At 35.7% G+C, this 19,325-nt stretch overlaps 1 protein-coding gene across 4 annotated transcripts in view; it reads left to right on the top strand.

Annotated features, from left to right (window-relative positions):
- Positions 1–19,325, top strand: part of LOC122806653 (serine-rich adhesin for platelets-like) — a 162,129-nt gene that overhangs the window by 52,429 nt on the left and 90,375 nt on the right. For all 4 annotated transcript variants that reach the window (XM_044077254.1, XM_044077252.1, XM_044077253.1 and 1 more), the window contains 3 exons: positions 11,407–11,471; positions 14,522–14,679; positions 15,517–15,647. In XM_044077254.1, coding sequence (XP_043933189.1) covers positions 11,407–11,471; positions 14,522–14,679; positions 15,517–15,647 — 354 coding nt within the window. The remainder of the gene's footprint in view (positions 1–11,406; positions 11,472–14,521; positions 14,680–15,516; positions 15,648–19,325) is intronic.

The following is a 19,325-nucleotide window of genomic DNA, read 5'->3' as shown; positions in this document are numbered from 1 at the left end:
ATTTGCTGTGCTTCTGTAACTGTGTCCTTACTATATGTATATCCAGTTTGTATCCATTTGGTGAGATCATTTGTTTTGCAAACTCTGTTGTGACAGTATAAGGAAAGAGAGAAAACGTACTTGCCATAGTCATATGCATTGCATTTCAAGTAGACATTTAATAAGCTCTATAAAATTACCCCTATACTGTGTAATAGTGGATGTGCTAATGGTGGATTGGGAGATGAGTGTCCTTGGTAGTGAAATGACAAGTCACCCATCCAGTAACCAACAATTTCAAATGGACTGTGTACAAGAGTGACTGTTGTAGGTTTTATCTTTGATCTCTGCTTAAATATAGAGTCTACTGTTCTGTAAGAAGTAATGTCATGGGGAAAAAATTGACGTGGCACATAGTCATCTAAAAACAAAACAAAAAAAAAAAAACATTTTTGCAGGTGGGCAACCACCTCTGCATACCCCAGACCATGGCCTCTTTAAACATATATTCTCACTGTCTGTCTACACTAGGGATAGGGGAAACCTCCTTTCCATATGCTATTTTACTGTCTCATACTGTAGAACAGATGTGAGTCTACATTTCATGGGAACTGCTGAAAAATGATCAGCAATCCTTGCTGCTAAGAAACATATAAACAAATTACAGAATTTTCTCCTTTCCTTTCCTATCTTGCTGTTTAAATACCTAAATGTAGTTTAGTGACAATGCATACTTGAGTCATGGCCTAACTTGGTCTTTTGATATAAGTAAAAGTAACTCAGGTAAGGATAACTTAACAAGTGCTGGTCTAAGCTTAGCATGGTCTTATTTACTAGTGTGGAATCACTCCTTTGCATACACACTTCAGCTATTTGCACTAAAAAAAATAGTCTTCACTTTCTTTGACATGCTGCTATGATGCTTTAACTATCTTGTATGTTCGTATGTCCTCACAATTCCTCTTCCATCTCTTCATGAATATTGAGCCCTTTCACATTTTTTAACATTAAATTGTCCATGTAACCACCCTTAGGTCCCAACCTCACATTTGCAACCAAAATGAAACATCACTCTTATTTTTTTAACCTGACTGGCCTTTTTACTATAATTATACAATCCATTGCTCTCAGTTGTTGGTTTCTAATACAAAAAGATGTTTATAGAGAAACTGCAATATCCTGATTGTGGTTTCACTCACATATAAGGTGTAACAGCCAATGCATCAAACTATGTATACCACATTGGTAGTATTACAAGTGAAATGACCCTTGGTCCCAAAAGTATCCAAATGAGACAAGTGTAAGTCCATACCCACGCAAATGTGCTTGCAATACCTCCTGAAAGTGAATTTGCATATGCCCTAAATTTTCAGCCTCACCTGGGGCCATATTTACTTCAGAATATTTGAGTATTTCTTTTCAATTACAACTTTATAAGTACAGCAAGCTTTATAAAGTCTCCATATACAAGAACAGCAAATTAAAAAAATAATAAGATTATATAACAAAATACATTTTTCCTACTGTACAGATCAAATTTGCAGTAACAATGGATCACAGGATCATAGGAAATTAGTAGGCTATCAACCTGGAGGTCATTTTAAGCCTAGCTATTTCAACCCAATGTAATACCATAAAGGTATTAGTCAATACCCAAGACTGCATTTAGTGATGACTGCACATGTTCAGGAGGGTTGTGGGCACTATCCTGGTAATAATTTATGGTGCCGCATCCACTCATCCAGGTTCCTCTTGAACAGTATCATAGAGGTGCTCTATTTCACATGAATTCGTAGCCTATTCCAAATATGTGGCAGTTGCTGGAAGATAAATCTGTCCCTCCAGAATGTCCTATTTAAGTCCTTGGAATGGGTAACCCTTGACACATTTGATTTACAGATATGCAGTAAGTTCACTAGGTTTGGGTCTTGGGGGTTGCTCTGTAGGCCAGGCATAAGTCTCCTCTAAGAAGTCTATATGATACAGTGCATAGTGATAGGGATTTTAGTTGGTCCATGTGAGGCACATGCTAGAGGCCCTTGATCTTCTTTGTTAGCAACCTCTGAGGTTTCTGTAATTGTTGTAGTTGCTTAGTATGATACTTACCGAATGGGGCGTTATACTCAATTATGGGTCGGATAAGTGGCAAGTATAGGGGGATATAACTTCTTTTGCTCTCAAAGTTATACCTTTACTAATCAAGTGAGGTACATGGAAAGCTTTCCTTACAATGGTAGACATGTGATGGTTAAAGTTAAGGTTGTGGTCTACCTATAACCCCAAGTCCCTTACCACTTCATGGGTACTTAGTGTATTGTTATTGATTTGATAGTGTGAAGGAACATTGTTTGTGCCGAAGGGAATGATGATACATTTCATTGCATTCAGTTGAAGACTGTGACTAATATACTAGTCTTTGGTCGGTGTGAGACCATGTTGGAGTTTACTGACATCATTTGGGGATTCAAGGATTGCACCTAGTGTAGTTTGCAGTCATCTGCAAACTTGGTCAGCCACAACCCTTTAGTTTTGACCTGAACTTCTGAGAAGTATATACCAAACAGTAGGGGGCCCAGCACTAACCTCTGTGGCACCCAGTTGGTAACAGGTCTGCTGGCTGATGTGGAGTCACCCACGTTGATATTGTGTGTCTGGTTTGTGACCCAATTGGCAACCCATCTTACAATGAAGGTGTTTACATTCAGTTTGCTACATTTATTGGTAATGCCTGAATGTGGGATTTTGTTGAAAACCTTTGCCGAGTTGAGGTATACTGTATGCACAGATTTGCCCTCATCAATGGCCTTGGTCACACTTTCAAAGAAATTCACCAGATTTAACAAGCAGGATCTACCCTTCATGAAGCTGAACTGGGTAGGAGCCAAGATTTGGCGTTCACCTATGTCTTTATTTATGAAGTCCATAATAATATGTTCCATGGCCTTACAGTTGAGGGTGGTCAGGCTTATGGGTCTGTAATTACCCAGGTCTGTTGCTAGGCCACCCTTGTGGAGAGGAATAACTGTTGCTGTTCTCCATTCCACAGGACCAAAGCCTGTGGCTAGACTATGATTGAAAAGGTACTTAGTGGTGATGTTAGTTCATGTTTTAGCCTGTTTAGAAGACAGACTGGGGATGTCATCTGGTCCCATAGAGGCCATGTTCTTTGCCTTGAACTGGGCTTTGACTGCTCTTCAGATATGTACGGTGGGAAGAAGTTTTGGGTACGGTTCGTTGTAATTTAGGAGGGGATTAAGGAGTATAATTTTCACCAAATCTATCCGCTAGCAGGTTCACTATCTCTGCCAGGTCAGTGTGTGTGATATCATTGGTCACCAGTTCTGCATATGCTTGGGTCCTACCCTTTAGGTTACGTACATAGCTGTAAAAGGCCTTATGGCTGTCCTTGGCAGTACTTGCTAGGCTTCTGTCAAAGGAGCTCTTGGAGGATTTGACAAGTTGTCTTATTTGCCTGTTAAGGATGAGGAGGGTGCTTTTCCATTGTTGGGTCCTTGTCTTTGATTTCTTGGACAGCAACATTTTGCATTTATTGTAGAGTTTGTTGATGCTGGAAGTCCACCATGGCAGCTTGATTTTACTTGGGGCTCTGGCTTTGAATCTGTCTGGTACAGCCAAGTGTATACACTTATACAAGTGATTGTACAAGGCTTTAGTTTAAGCTTTGGCACAGTTACCACTTTCAGCTTGAAATGGAGCTTGGAATGCATTTATAGATTCACCTAGGAGGCTATAGTTTGCCTTGGTGAAGTTTTTTAGTTTGATTTCACCCTTTGTGAGTTCTGGTGTTCATGTCAGTTTGAAGGTGACTGATTTGTGGTCAGTTTTAACTAATGAGGGTCCAACAGTTGCAGCAGAGCACCTGGTGAGGACCAGATCTAGAATGTTTGTTCCTCTTGTCAGGGAATGGAGAATTTGATCCAAGGAATTTGAATTCACAAAGTCAAGGAACTTTTGTGCTAGTAAGTTTTGGCTAGAGTGGATCTCCCAGATGACGATGGGATAATTGAAATTCCTCAAAACCAGAGTGTTTGTTAAAATTTGGATTGTCTTCAATTTGGTTAAGTAGGCTTTGTGGGTGTCGTGACCTGTGGAGGGGGAGGTATAACTAAGTAAACGTTACTATAAAAAAACACACTCAGCCATCAAATAAAACATATAAACACAATATTATTCATCATATTAAGTAATAATATTTGACATTAGAAATCTAGTCTATCAATTTAAAATTACACATTTTTGTATTAACAAGAGAAGGACTTTCATTGAGAATTTCTCTCAAATAACTGAGTGTTTGCCTGAATGGTTTTCCATCTATTATGTGCACTTCTTCTAATTCACTTGTACCCAAACAATACATTAGTTTTATGGCATGTGTGTAGTTTCTCTTTTCTCCTTTATCTACATGTGCACAGTCCCTTTTTTCATACAGAACAGGAATATGTGTCTTGTGTTTGTGTTTGTATTCCACTGCATCTTCCACAATCTCTTGAAAAATTTCCAGTCTGTCTACAAGCATTCAAGACAATCAGACTAATTCCTTGTGAAAACATTATTTTCAACATGTCTAGGATGGTAACTGTTACCTGCCAAATAAGTATAAACACGTATATCCTCTGAATACTTTAGTTTCAGATTTGCTTTTGATTCTATCTAACTTAATCTCAATATTTTGGAAGAAAATGCTTACTTCAGACACATTCAAGGAACATTTCAAAATAAATGAGTACAACTATTTGTATTAGTTACAGATTGTAACAGTTCATTTCTATACCCATTCCATGCAACCAAATGCTATCAGCAATTTGTTTACAGAAAATAATTTTGAAAATGCATTAAACTAGATGTGTTCTATTAAGCATAAATTAAATCTGCAAAATAAGGGCTCATAATGGCACAAGTCATCACTCCAAATAACTTATTATAATCATAACTCTCAACCTCTTAGAGCAAAAAATCTAGACAAAGCCTAAAATGATGGGGGGACAAATAGGGACAGATTTTGAATATTGCTCTTTCAAACCTATAACGTTGATAGAATAATAGTTTTTGCATTAGCATGAATTTTATGAAGGATGTGGAGTCTTAAACTAAAATGTTTTTCATTATTTAATGACTTAAATCCTCAGCTATTTGCTAGAAAAGTACAGATTTTATGAGGAACATACCAAAAATATGAGGCAGAAATCTGGACATTCTGTGAAAATCTGTACAGTTGAGAGATGTGATTATAATACTTACCTTGAAATACAAAGAAACTGCTGTAAAAAATAAATTCCAGAAGAGTACATACTAAATATTTCCTCATCACCCCCACAGGTGTCCCACAAGGTTCCATACTGGGCCCCCCTCCTTTTCAACATTTTCATTAATGACTTTTACCGCTCTATCCCTCTTGCTAACGTTATCCAATATGCAGATGATTCCACAATCATCTGTGCTCCCCATCCATACCAACTCTCTTAAAACTAACTCAGGATGCTTTCTCTACCACAGAACAATGGATGAAAGACAACCATCTAGCACTCAATGCTGCTAAAACTAAACTTATGATTTTTACCTCATCTAAAACTAAGAATTTTGATCGAAATTTATTCTCCATTACCAGCCAAAATACAACACCTCTTGAGCTGGTAACTGAAACAAAACTACTAGGAGTTCAAGTAGATGACAGGCTCAAATTTAACTCCCATCTACTACTAAACATAAAAAAAAAAAACACCAAAAACTTGGCATGCTCTGCCGACACAATCGGTTCCTCACCTCAACTACTAAACTTACTCTCTCTACTTCTTTTCTCTTACCCTCCCTTCTCTATGGAGCCCCTCTTCTAACAAACCTACAGTTATCTCTCAAAACCAAACTGTCCTCTTGTTACAATAAAATAGCCAGATTCGCCACTAGCAACAAATCATCAACCCATCACTGAATCTCTTCACAAACTATACTGGCTAGAGCTACCAAACTACCTCTCCTACACTCAGCTCACCTATGCTCATAAACTCATTTTTCAGCCATTCCTCTGTCCCTCCCTCTCCACTACCTTTAAAATGCACCACACACAAAGGCTTCTCAGATCTAACAATCAAAACCTTATAGAAGTTTACAGACCCCTCCACCCCCCTGGACAATACCTCCTCTCACACTCTCTAGCACGCCTATGGAACTCCTTTCCCCCCTCCATTCGTACCACTACTAGCCTCCCATCCTTTAAAAAAATCACTCCACTCTCATCTAACTTCCACATGGGAATGCTCCTGCTCCCATCCCTCATAACTTACACTTTACTTCAACACTCTTTCCCGTCCTTCTCTCAAATCCCAGGTAACAAATTCTTGCTTACTTCTATTATACAACTCCTTACTAGTATCCAGCAATTCCTTTCCTTACTGAATCCAACTACCTGTCCAAAAAAAAAAAAATATATATTATTATTAACTTTGATTGAAATACTTTTGATCAGTTTGTTTTACCTCTGTAGTCTTCATGCATTCTATGTGTGTATATTAATCTTAGTTTGTCTACCTCTGTAATCTTCATGTAATCTATGTTTGTATATTAACCTTTGTGTAATCTGTATGAGGAGCTTTTCTCCCCAGGACTCCATTGAAAACGGGTTCTTCAGGCCCAATGGACTATCCTGGTTAAACAACTGTAAATAAAATAAATAAATAAATAAAAATAAACACCTCTGTTGCTCTATTTTTCTGTTTCTTTTAAATATTGAACAGGTATATAATACAGTCATGTATATCGTGGCTATTCATAACTCACCCCTTAATCTCAGATACTTACACTTTACTAAGTCCCTGTTAAACATGGCATGACTCTATGATGAAAAATGTACTTTTCTGAAAAACAGGTTTGATCGTATTATCAATAATTGAGACAGTGGGTCAGAAAGGTAGTTAATATTTATGAAACTCAGGAGTTCTGAAAATAATTTCTATTCCAGGCTTCTCAACATAATACATTTTTTCATCAAATAATTATAAAATAATTTAAATAAATATCACTGTTCTTGTACTTTATATGAATATCACTTTATTGCATTTCTATATAAGGCATGTTATTTAATACATTTGCAATACTTCTGATGTTGTTGGACTTCCCTTCTTTTTCCTTAGTCAGCAGCCATGAACCTTACATTCCTCATATTTGTAATTTCAGTCACAGCCTTATGCTCACCTGATCGTTAAGTTATAATATTTATGCTGTGGGATGGTCCTACACACTTACCAGATATCCCTGTCATATACATTTTCAAATGCACTAAATGTGCTTGGCAATGGTGGATTAAATGCACTTTTCTTTCTCAAAACATTATCAACCAGCTGCAATAAGTAAATGCTTTACTTTATCAACCACTGCAAATTCAGTTTTCTAATGTAGTATTACCATAAGTGAAAAAAAAAACATGTTTAAAAGCATTTAACTGTTCTGGAGTAAAACTGCAGATAGCTCATTTAAAGACAGTAAAGGCAAAAAGGTAAGTTGTCAATAATGTCATCCTACAAAATAAAAAAAAATACAGAATTTATTTGTACTTGAGTAAAACTCTAGTCAACTCAATTAAAGATTTTAAAAAATCATTTGTCTGTGGTATCACCTATGTCTTACATTTCTTCTTCCTTCACTCTAATGATTGAACCAGCATTGGGCTGAGCTGTATATGATTTCTGCTAAGAACGTCTGGGCTCCGATTTCAAGCTGTGGAACTGTTAACGATCTATGGACTCTGGCGAATTTGTTTGATTGTTCTTCTGTCTTTGACCTGACATTTGGGTTGACCTACAAGGTGCTGGAGTTCAGTTCAGCATTGTCAATAAAAAAAAAAAAAATAATAATAATAATAAAGAGACTTGCTGATTGGTGGAATTTGCTGCATATGCAATCATATTGGCCTTCTGCTAGTGAATTAAAATGTATCTTTTTTCAAATTCTTTAGTCAAGAAAGCAGCCTACTAAGAATTTTGTTATTGTTCCTATTCGCATACCTTGCACTACAAGTCAGTAGCTAGTAAACCCACTAGGAGTAAAATAGCAAGATGCACCCAGTCAAAAACAATTTTCATTATGCGTTGTTAAAATTATGATCTTTTGACTATAAGTCTCTTTCTCTTCCTTTCTCACTCTCTATCTCCTCAGGTTGTGTACTTGATCTAAAAATTGTATAGAAAAAACCCAAAAAATAATCTAATCATTTAAAATGTAGAACTTTTACTGCTGTGTGAAAGTGCTTTCATCCTGCATATAACACTTATTCAAACTCTTTTTGAAAGTGAAATATCTGAAGAAGTATTCTGCAAGGGGTGAAAGTGCTTATACTTTTAAATGGCCATCTTATTGCAAGTGCATTATCTAAACACCATCAAACATTATAATATATTTAAGGATGTTATTACATCACTTTTGAGCTTGTGCAGTTTCAAAGGTAGTATATTCAGAGATCAGCTATATCTCCTCCAATGTAAAATTACTTGCAAAAATGAAAAAAATGTTGCTCTGTTCAGAAGGACACACTTTTTATTAAATTAAACGGTTCTCTATTACGAGAGCGAAAGTCTGTTTAAGTGCATCCACAAATGTCGACACATATTGCATGAACTGGCATTACAGCGAACGTCCAAAACCACGAATTTGGAAATGTCGAATTACCATGGTTGGCCTGTCTCTGGTATAGCTCCATAAGGTAAGTGTGCAATAGTTACAGACCTTAGGGTTAGGGTGTGGGTTAAGGTAATTGCATACATAGTTAATGTGTGTAAGATTTAGTATAGGGTTAGGTGTAGGGTTTTGGTAAATGTATGTATGTGGAGTATTTATTTTGTTTGTTTATATCTTCTTAGGGGAAGTGTGCGGTAGTTATGGACCTTAGGGTTAGGGAGGGGTTAAGGATAGTGCGCAGATAGTTGAGTATGTGGGGTTTAGTGTAGGGTTAGAAGTAGGGATTTGGTGCTTTACTTTAGTGCTAGAAGTAGGGTTTGGTTAGTGTATGTATGTGGTTTATTTATTTTGTTTGGGTAGGTAGTATGTAGCAGGTGGTGGGGTTGGCCGACTATGACAGTTGGAGATTTTAAACTCCGCGGTTTACTGCGTTCGGTATTCTCGCGGTTCACGCAATTCGTGTCGGTGTTTTGGTATTCGTTCAAAAGGAGTTTTGCTCTGGTAATATAGACCCAATTAATCACATGACTAAAAACCATGATTGAAAACTAAAAAAAATTGAAATAAGCAATAAGACATAAGAAATACAATTTTTTAATCATGTGATTCATTGATGTGTATTTTTTTGTGGCAGGAAGTGAAGTGGAATGATTCCGATGGTGTTCCATGGACTGGTTGGAACAAAAGTGCTTAATTTAATAAAAAGTGTAGCCGTCAGAAAATTGGAATGCTTTTTTGTTTTATTTTTATTATAGAAAATAGACAGAGATGTGATATTTATATCACTATATTCTGAGGCTAATGGCTGTGGGCAGGGTTGATAAGTCAATGTTCAGTGACTAACTCAGCTTAGAAGTTACTAGCCGTTAAACATCTTTCTTGCTGTTACTTAGTAGTAATGCTGGCATCAAGTGATCTGCATCCTATTGTTTGCACTTACAGTACATCAACAGTAGCTTTTCAACCAAGCTGAGTTTGTTCTCTCTTAAAGTAAATAGACTTGGACCAGATGTCATTTTAACAAAGAATATTTACAGGGGTTGGTTGAAGTAAACAAAATGGAGATGACAGGAGGCCAATGTACAGTATAAAACTAAGAAATTATGTCTTTTAGTGAGGAAGTGATAGTCTGTAAAGTAATATAGTACCTATCTCTGTATATGCAAGTATTAGGTGTAGGACTTCTCAGTACTTAAAACTTTCCCAGCCTGTTCATCCTCATAATGCAATACTAACTGAATAAATAAACCGAGTGCATTTTCAGACTGTGGCATATGAAGTTGGATACAGGGTAGCCAAGCACTAAACTTTTTTCCTGCACTTTATTTCTCCAAATTATGTATTTTTATTTTATTATTTCATAATGTAAACTATGGTATTACTATTGTATGTACTGTTTATGTAATGTGATGCACTTTGAGCCTTTATTCCTGGGTCTGGACTGAAAATAGGTAACCAATCAGACTTTCCCGGTAAACAAATGTCAACAAATAAATAAAATCTTGGCACAAGAACATTAGCTAATCATTAAGGGATACTGTTAGATATATGGCTTCAATAGAGGGTGGAGAGTAGATTAATGTTGGTTTTAAAGGGACACATAAATGTCATTGGATGTTTTTCTCAATTTTTGTCATTGCAGAATATATGAAGCCAATGAATCATGATTGAGGAAGCAAAAAGATGTCTTATGTGTGGTATAGAAAAGATCAGTGGGCTACTGTAAGTGTAGGCCTCTGGAGATTAGTTTGATACAATGCTTAGACCTCTGCTTAACAATTTCTAAAGGAGAGCCGATCAGAAAAGACAGCTTGTAGGAGGCTTAAAAATGAAATAGAAAATATACATGAATGGTTAGATGTGAAATATTCACAAGGTTACAAGGTACAGATTTTATTTATTTTGTTCCATTAGGTACAAACTTCTTTTTACTTATCTATTTAAATAACTTGTTTAATGAGACAGTAGGCAAATGGATGCTGATAGAATAAAATCATTGACTACTTAAACAAAGTTTATTAGCAGTTCATTGTCATAATGTCATAATCCCCTACAGTAATAGGATTGCAAAATGTAAGTAGAATAGAATTAAATAAAGATGTGGTCATCAGGCAAGAAAGAGGGAGAGAATACCTTTAATGACAAACAAGCTTGCACCTTTTCAGAGGATAGCAGTGAGCACTGTCTGGGTAAGTATATGTTATATTGGGCAATCTACAAGTAGAGATTGTGAGTATCAAACACAGGACTATAGGATGAATGTCATTAGCAGTCCATTGCCTTAACACTGAATTTGTCACAGTAATGGTTTAGAATAATCTAAAGCTGAAGGCCCAAGACAGACAAAATCATTCTGCAGGGACAGTGTGGTAGACAATTGTTTAAGAATGGTATGGATATGTATTAAATCATGAGGATAAATTAAGGGAGGAAATTTCAGTAGGTATGTAGGAGAGTGGAAGTTGAAAAGGCATGAAAGACAGGCATATATGTAAAGAAGGAACTGTTGATTTTGTTTGGAATTCATTATGTTAATAAGTAGGGCAAAAAGGGTTAGCTGGTCTGGTAAAAAAGGAAGGTATGTTATTCCACCTCTTTGTTTTAAAAATGTCCTAAATATTTCCAGAGTTTAGCATTTGACACGTACTTCTTGCAAATTTAAGTTTACACAGTAAGGATGAATAAAGTAAGCTATGAGTACAGAAATAATTTTGCCTAATGATGGCATTTTTTTTTTTGCAGTTATGGCCAGTGTTCAAGCGACAGTTTGGCGACAGGTTTAAGGGTATAGAAGTGGAAAACCTTAGGTAAGTTGATTTTAACATTAAAAATATTGATATCTATGAAGTAAACATATACAATGGTTTTGTTTTACAAGGGCATATTCTTTACAATAATCTAACAAATGTTTGAGTGATACAGTAAGGGTGATATTCATATTTTTTTGTTTTCACTTACTGTACAAGTACCAAACTATTCTGAGAATTTCCAATCAAACTACTTACAAATGCAAAGCAATTTCTTAAAGCAGTTTTTTTCTAAGTAGATCATTATCCCCATGTCTGTCATATACCTGCACTGCCATCTTCCATTTTTCTCCAAAGCACCAAAGCTCTTTGGAAACATTAGACACTGCTCCACAATAACAAAAGCCTATCATCACTCCTGCAATTGGTAATGTTATGAAGGCAATATGACAAAAGTACAAGCAAGTGGCTATTTATATGACATCTCCGATACTATTTCACTATTGTTTCAAAATCCAACAAGGTGATATCACAAAAAAATCATATACTATAACAGTTCTGCCCTGGTAATTTTGATAATTGTAGAAATGAAATGCAAATATAAGTAATATTTTTGGAGCTGACAACATGAAGGCAATGGCAAATGGTACTTCAAACTGAAAAATAAATGGAAATTAATATATTATAGATTCATAGATACTTAATGAGCTATTGATTCATGTTTATCCTAAAAAGACTAGCCTTATATTCCTGTGGTAGATTTTATTCCTTATATTGTACAAACAAATAACTCAGAGGTAGGCTCACCAATGATATGTTGGACATTAAGATGTTTCCCTTATCCATGAGGGACAGCCTGGGGGTGAACTTGTTATTACCTATCCATTTGTACAAATTATATTTGAAGCAATTCTACAGAAGCAGTATTCGTTGTGAGACAGACTTATCACTCCAATATGTTGTATTTATTTTGCAAAAGAAATTGAGATCCCTTGAGTGAGTGTTTATGATAACCATTGGATGTGTGAATCTGTAATTGGTGTGAAAGAATACCGTTTGTTGAAGCACTATAAATTAGGTAGGGTACACCTCTCAGTAGCCTGTACAGTGACTGAGAACTGGGTCAAGGCTTTTAGATTATCTGTATTGTTTGTATAATTTAGTCCCTTATTTATTTATTTATTTATTTATTTATTTATTTATTTATTTTTACTGAGAAAGCAATGAAACTATGGTTACTTTCTTATATAGATATTGGTGTATGCAATAAAATGAGCCCAATAATATATTTTTCTCCTTACAGACATTATTTCTTGGTTCTAAATGTAAGTTTTCTTCTTGTAAATGATACTGCTCGGAGAAAACATTATTATATACTACTGACAATATATAAAATAATTTGAAAGATGTGTCATAATATGAAGAAATGTTGCTTTTCTTAGAAAACAGGATTACTTGCTCAAGAGTCTCTGAATGCTTACATAGTCATTGATTTTACAGTCCTGTTATGTCCTAGGATTTGAAAAAAACATTCATTATCACTCACTTTAATTGTTCAATGTGGACTGGTCACCTAGCACTGTGGTGAGAATATGTGATTCGGAGACAGGTATGCCTGCATTGTGAAAGACATCATTATCAGCTGATTAACATGTCTCTGAATCATAAACTAGCACTGGAAGATATAATTATGATCATAATCTCCCAAGTAGTGCATGTATTGCATCAGCAAAGGCACCCCTCCATACACATACATATATATATATATATATATATATATATATATATATATATATATATATATATTTTTTTTATATATATATATATATATATATATATATATATATATATATATACACACACACACACACACACACACACACACATATATATATATATATATATATATATATATATATATATATATATACAGACATGCCTGCACACAGGCACACACTTACACAGAACTCCTGCACACTTTCTTTCTACTTACCTACCCCTTGAAAATTTATATAAAAGCAAATAGGTGGCCACTTTCTACTCCCACAGTATTGGTTGAGTGGTTTGTCCATTTCCAGTGGTGAACATATGGCTAATTAGCCATAGCTCATCCCACTGCACCCCCCACTTGTCTGCTTATACTTAACAAATTCCACAGTTGCTCAATCTGTAGTGAAAGGAAAACTCCTAACTCAACAACTACTACAGAATCCCAGTTATTAGTTAAGGATTGTAACTGGTGAAGAGGCTACTGTTGTAAGGGAAATTATATTGTTAATTACCTTAAACAGGGTTATTTAGGTATTACATTTGATGTTTGCTTTGTGTTGTTTTTTTTTTTTTAAACCCACTGAGTTTAAAAGGTAAAATATACCTGACTCTGGCATTGTAGAGAAACATACAAAATTAGGCATAAGCCCACATGCCACCCAGTGGATAAACAGCTGACTATCTGATAGGACACAAGAAGTTAGGAATATGGGAATCCACCTCCAGAAAAAGGCCAGTCACTGCTGGAGTCCCACAGGGATCAGTGCTGAGGCCTCTGTGTTTTGGTATCTACCTTCCTGAAGTCAAGGCAAATATCAAGGGCCTTTGGGTGGACCAATGGCTGGGAAATCCCAAATTTACCACTGATATGGCACCTATGCCCCTAATGGACAGGGGCATTTTGTGAGCACTTGAAGTGTATAAGCCTTTATGTTAATGATAAATTCCATGGGGTATTGACACGTCAGTAATATATTGGTAAATTTGGGATAAGATTGGTTAGGCTTTAACCATATCTTCAGTTGATAGCCTAGTAACCACTTATGAACATATGAGCCATATCCAAGTACTGACCTTATTTGTTGTTATGTTTAGTCAACAGACCTCATGAACTTTTCTTAACAAACACATATCCTGATTCTTCAGACACTTTGAAAATAAAGAATACCTTAGCAGTGTCTCTAAATGCAGCTCTTTCCAGGCAGTCCTGAAAACTGACTTCCAGTTTACTCAATTTTTGTAAAAAAAAATTGTAATCACATCATCTAGGTCTATCAAAATGTGTTTTTTTTCTCCATAAAATACAAACATGATAAATTCTTTCTCTTTGCTAAATTTAGGAATGGATCTATTGTTGCTCAGATTAAACTTTTATTTGCAAATGAATCAGTAAGCCCATCAAGCACGGAGATTGTTAAGACCGTTTACAATAATGCATATGGAGAGAACAAAACAATTGGATCACTCAACTTGGATGTGTTCAGTATAATGTCCTCTAGTAAGTATATATTTCTAATATGTGACCAATGTAAAATTCTATGAGCATTACAATGCTTGATTCAAAATGATTCATTATTATTCTCATATCTATTAACTTACACAATCTGTCATGTGTGATTGGATCTTTAGTCTATTAATGACCTCATTCAGGCAGTATTGGGTCTAATATCTGCCTACAAGTTGTATATTACTAAAACTTGTGTTACTACCTTCTGCGAATCTAATAATCTTTCACTTTCATGGATTTTTGCTATTCTCTACATCACCTTACCTGCTCCTTCCTCTTCTTTTTCTGCATGTTTGCCTCTCTGACCTCTTCATCTTCTACCGCTTGACTTTGGTTATAATCCTACTTCTCATCTTTTTAGCTGTTTCCTCTGTTTTCCTTCTGTAAATAAAGACATATTTACAAATATTGTTTATTGTACCACCTTCTTAACCTCAATGTAACAAAATGTTGATTGTTACCTTTGCAATCCTAGTTGGTCATATGTTATCAGAGGTCTAGTCTGGTAAATTAATATATAACGTGTTTGAATAATTACTACACTGATCCATTACCTTGTGTGATAGTTTAAGGGAAATTTGCGACCTGATTTGAGCATCCAGGCCATTTCCAAAAGGCAGTGTCTTTGCCACGTGATTTCTTACCTGTTTAGAAAAAATACATTGCTCTAGGCTTTAAAACTAAGTACCAGTACGTTGATCATAAAACAGGATATAGAAATTGGGTCCTAAAGGAATGTTGGATATAAGTAGCTGTTCTTTAAAAAATAAAATTACACAAGTTCTGCTACATTGATGACACTATATTAATAATATGTGCCTGTTGCAGATATTACTATCATCAACTTGGATGCAGTTGTGGTTAATATTACCTTCATTATTCAAGACATCTTCAATTCAACAATGTCAAACCCTGCATCAGAGAGTTATAATTATTTGAGCAGCAATACCATCCCTTGGGTAAGTTATATCTCATAATTATAAAAACTAGGCCTTTTTACTCATTTGCAGTTTTAAATAATGTGAATTAGGAACTATGTGTGAATGAAGTTGTCCAAGGTTCAATTCCCTCAGCCATCATTTCAACAGTGTGACTCTGAGCAAGTCACTTACCCAGACACCACTCCCAGGGTGAGTAGGAAAAATGCACATGAAGATTAGTGCTCTACCTTGGAAAATAAATGAAAAATAAAATAAAATGTATGAGTGTATGTGTGTGTGTGTGTGTGTGTGTGTGTGTGTGTGTGTGTGTGTGTGTATGCATGCGTGGGTGTGTGTGTGTTCATAATGTCTCTGGGTGTGTATGTATATCTATCTCTCTTTTTTCCTCCATGCAGTGCACACTTACAATTTTGTATGCATTTTTTGAGTGAGACTGAGTTTCATTGTATCTGAGATCAGTGCTTTTGATGTTGTGCCTGTCAGTTGTTCAGATTCATTGATTTGTACATTTTTGAATATAGACTCAAAGAATAGCCATGCCAGTAAAATATGCATAAGTCCTCATCAGTATTATCAGGAAGACAACATTGTACCTTGTAGGAAATTAAAAGGAATTTGAAATAGTGTAGAGCTATATACTAAAATGGTGGAATGGACGTGAAGGTGGGTATGCCATTAGCAGCTGAGGGTGGTTGTTACCATGGGAACTATCAGGAGAAAACTGACTAAGCAGCAGAGCATCAAGGTTCTCAGAGGTGGGACCTGTTTTTTTTTCTGAAGTTTTTAGTCTTTTTAGTATATTTATATCAGATATCCTAATGAGGCTGGAAAGCAAGATTAGCTTGTATGCAAACAATACAGAGATTTGTCAGCAGAGAAGGGGATGTGATGTTTCTCTAGAAAGACAAGTGATGTCAGGTGCTGAGAAATGATAGGCTGCATCATTTAATGTAAAAAGTGCGAAGCTATTCAGTTTCCAGGGAGGCCCATGGAAAGTATCTAGTTTAATGGAGGTATGTTAAGCAGGACTGTGGAATGGAAACATTTGGCAGCAGGAATCAGCTGTAATTTGAATCATGCTATACAGTATGGAAAGGCATTACTGAAGGTCAGTGAGATATGTGAGAAATGAATGCCACAGACAGTGGCGGCTGGTGACTTCAAATCAAAGTGAGGCTGCAGGAGACAGTTGAATGGGTGGGTTCAATGGGATGGGGTGCGGCCAACTAGAAAGGGGAGGAGCTATGGTCAAAACTACAAAAACTGTAACTTTAATTAAATATGCTGCCCTAGGTGCCAAACCGTCATTATGCGAGTCCAATCAAGACAAAATGAAGTGTAGAAGAAAAAAAATATTTCAATGCATTGGCTGCATGACAGCTTACTTAATATCTAGATGGAAACAAAAAGGTTGTGAGGCATGAAAAAATAAATTACTTTTTAAATACATTACTGGAATGCCAGTCAAAATCAAGTATAAGAAAAACAAGCAGCACTCAACTCAAACCACTTCTCCTTGCACTGCAGATCTAATTATAATTTATATTCAGCTTTATTAAAGTACCAAGTAACATGCTGAAAGTGGCAATCCAAAAAAGACCTGCTGCCTGACAACAACTATCTACTTGTTTCATGGGGAAAACATGATCAAAGTAAAAAATGAAAAGCAAACAAGAAACAAGCTCAAGATACATTGCTTAAAGGATTACTGTACAGGTAATGGACCACACATGATAGACTGTCATTCTGTTTGGTTTACAGGTAAAACCTGCAAAGATGTCTGCAAGTCTCCAACAAATGTAATGAGATTCTTAAAATAATGTAATCTTGCCCTTTATTACAAATACTGTTGTATGCATTTCAATATCCAAGGCTTATACATTATCTAGTTATGCAAGTATTCTCTGCATGGCAACAACAGAAAGGCTTTCAATGTTGGCAATTCTTTAACAGTATGCTTATTAAAATGTACTTGCATCTTACAATCTCAGACAAGCTTACCTGATGGTCATTAAAGTATTGCTACTTAAACACAGAGCAACAGGCACTTTCTGAATAATAATTAGCTTAAATCAGCAGTATAAAAATATGACAGAAACCAGAACATTCTACAAAATCAAGGACAGAATAAAAGTAGTACTTGTGTCTACTTTGGATGGGGGGATACTCTGCACATTTACACTGCATAACTGCTCCTTGCCTTGCTTGGACACATCCAGAGTCACACTACATGGGGAAGTGGGGTGCAACAAGTATGCCACAATTTGAAATGTCTCTGGCTGACTGTGATGGCCCTGACACATTTGTCATACGTCTCAACCTTAGAGCAAGAAATCTGGACAAAACCATACACAGAAGTGGGACAAAGGCCCAAAAATAAGGACAATTTTTAAATATTGCTCTTATAAGCTTAGAAAGATAATAGAATAGTAGTAGGTCTTGCATTAGTATACATTTTCTGAAGGGTATGAAATCTGAAACTCAAATGTCTGTCATTATTTTTTTAACTTCAATCTTTAATTATTTCCAACTAATTTGCCAAAAAATACAATTTTATGAAAAATGGACCAAAAATGTGATACAAAAATTTAAAATAGCCACACAATACAGCTGGGAACCTATCAAAGAAGGGACACTTTTTAAATATAAGTACTGCTAACTTGAGCAGCTGACAAAATAAAATAATCTACATGCATTTCTGAAATAAAAGTAATCTGTAACTCTGATTATTACAGTTATTTCTTAATTGTAAACCCTCCACATTTTCTTCCAAAATTGCTATTTTGCGGCAGGATTATTAGCAACATTTTGAGCCAAAATCAGGGACAGTTGAGAGGTGTGGATATGACTAATTCTTTAAAGCAATTTATTTGCACTTACCAGTCAACCTGTTAATGCAGGAAATCTGGACAAGGCCAAATATACTGGGGGAACATATAAACAGTACTAAAAATTGTTGTATAAACCGAGACAGTTAATAGAATAACAGGTCTTGCTTTAGCATGCATCTTTCTAAAGTTTATGAAGTCTGAAACTCAGTGTCTGTCATTATTTAGTGACTTAATTCCTAAATTATTTGCCAGAAAACCACTCATTTTATGAGGAACAAACCAAAAATAAGAAGCAGAAATCTATTCATTCTTTGAAAATCTGGACAGTTGAGAGGTATAGTTCAGCCGGGGCTGTCTTTGAGTATGCCGCCCTTCCCCCTCACAAAATCATGGTCAAATGAAGCCTCCTCCTGCAGCCATTCCAATAAACCATTACTTGGCTATTTCACCCCATTTACCATAAACACTAAAGTGCATACTGCTTTACTTCTACGATGATTTAGACTTCGTTTGAAGGTTTTATTTTGCATTTTACAGCACAAACACTAAGACATCTGCTAAGCAAAACAATGCAATCTCACAATGAAAACAGACTTAGCATTAAAACTTATTTGCCCTTGAAACTCACATTCATTGAAACAGCATTGAAACCCACATTCAAAGAAAATGCATTTTGCCAGTGGCAGATAAAGATTAACTTTGGGCTGTTTTCAAATCATAGGCCCCTTGCACACGAAACATACACGTGGTCTTTGATACACCTTTCTGATTGTATTAAATTATATTCCTTGTACAATATAGTACAGTTGTAGAGGGTGTTTTAAATTTGTTTTGAACATTTTTCCAGTAAACAATGAAACAAAAT

The sequence above is a fragment of the Protopterus annectens genome, chromosome 7.part0, assembly GCF_019279795.1.
Source record: "Protopterus annectens isolate FY-2018-M chromosome 7.part0, PAN1.0, whole genome shotgun sequence".
Taxonomy (NCBI): domain Eukaryota; kingdom Metazoa; phylum Chordata; order Ceratodontiformes; family Protopteridae; genus Protopterus; species Protopterus annectens.
This window is presented reverse-complemented; position numbering and strand designations above follow the sequence as displayed.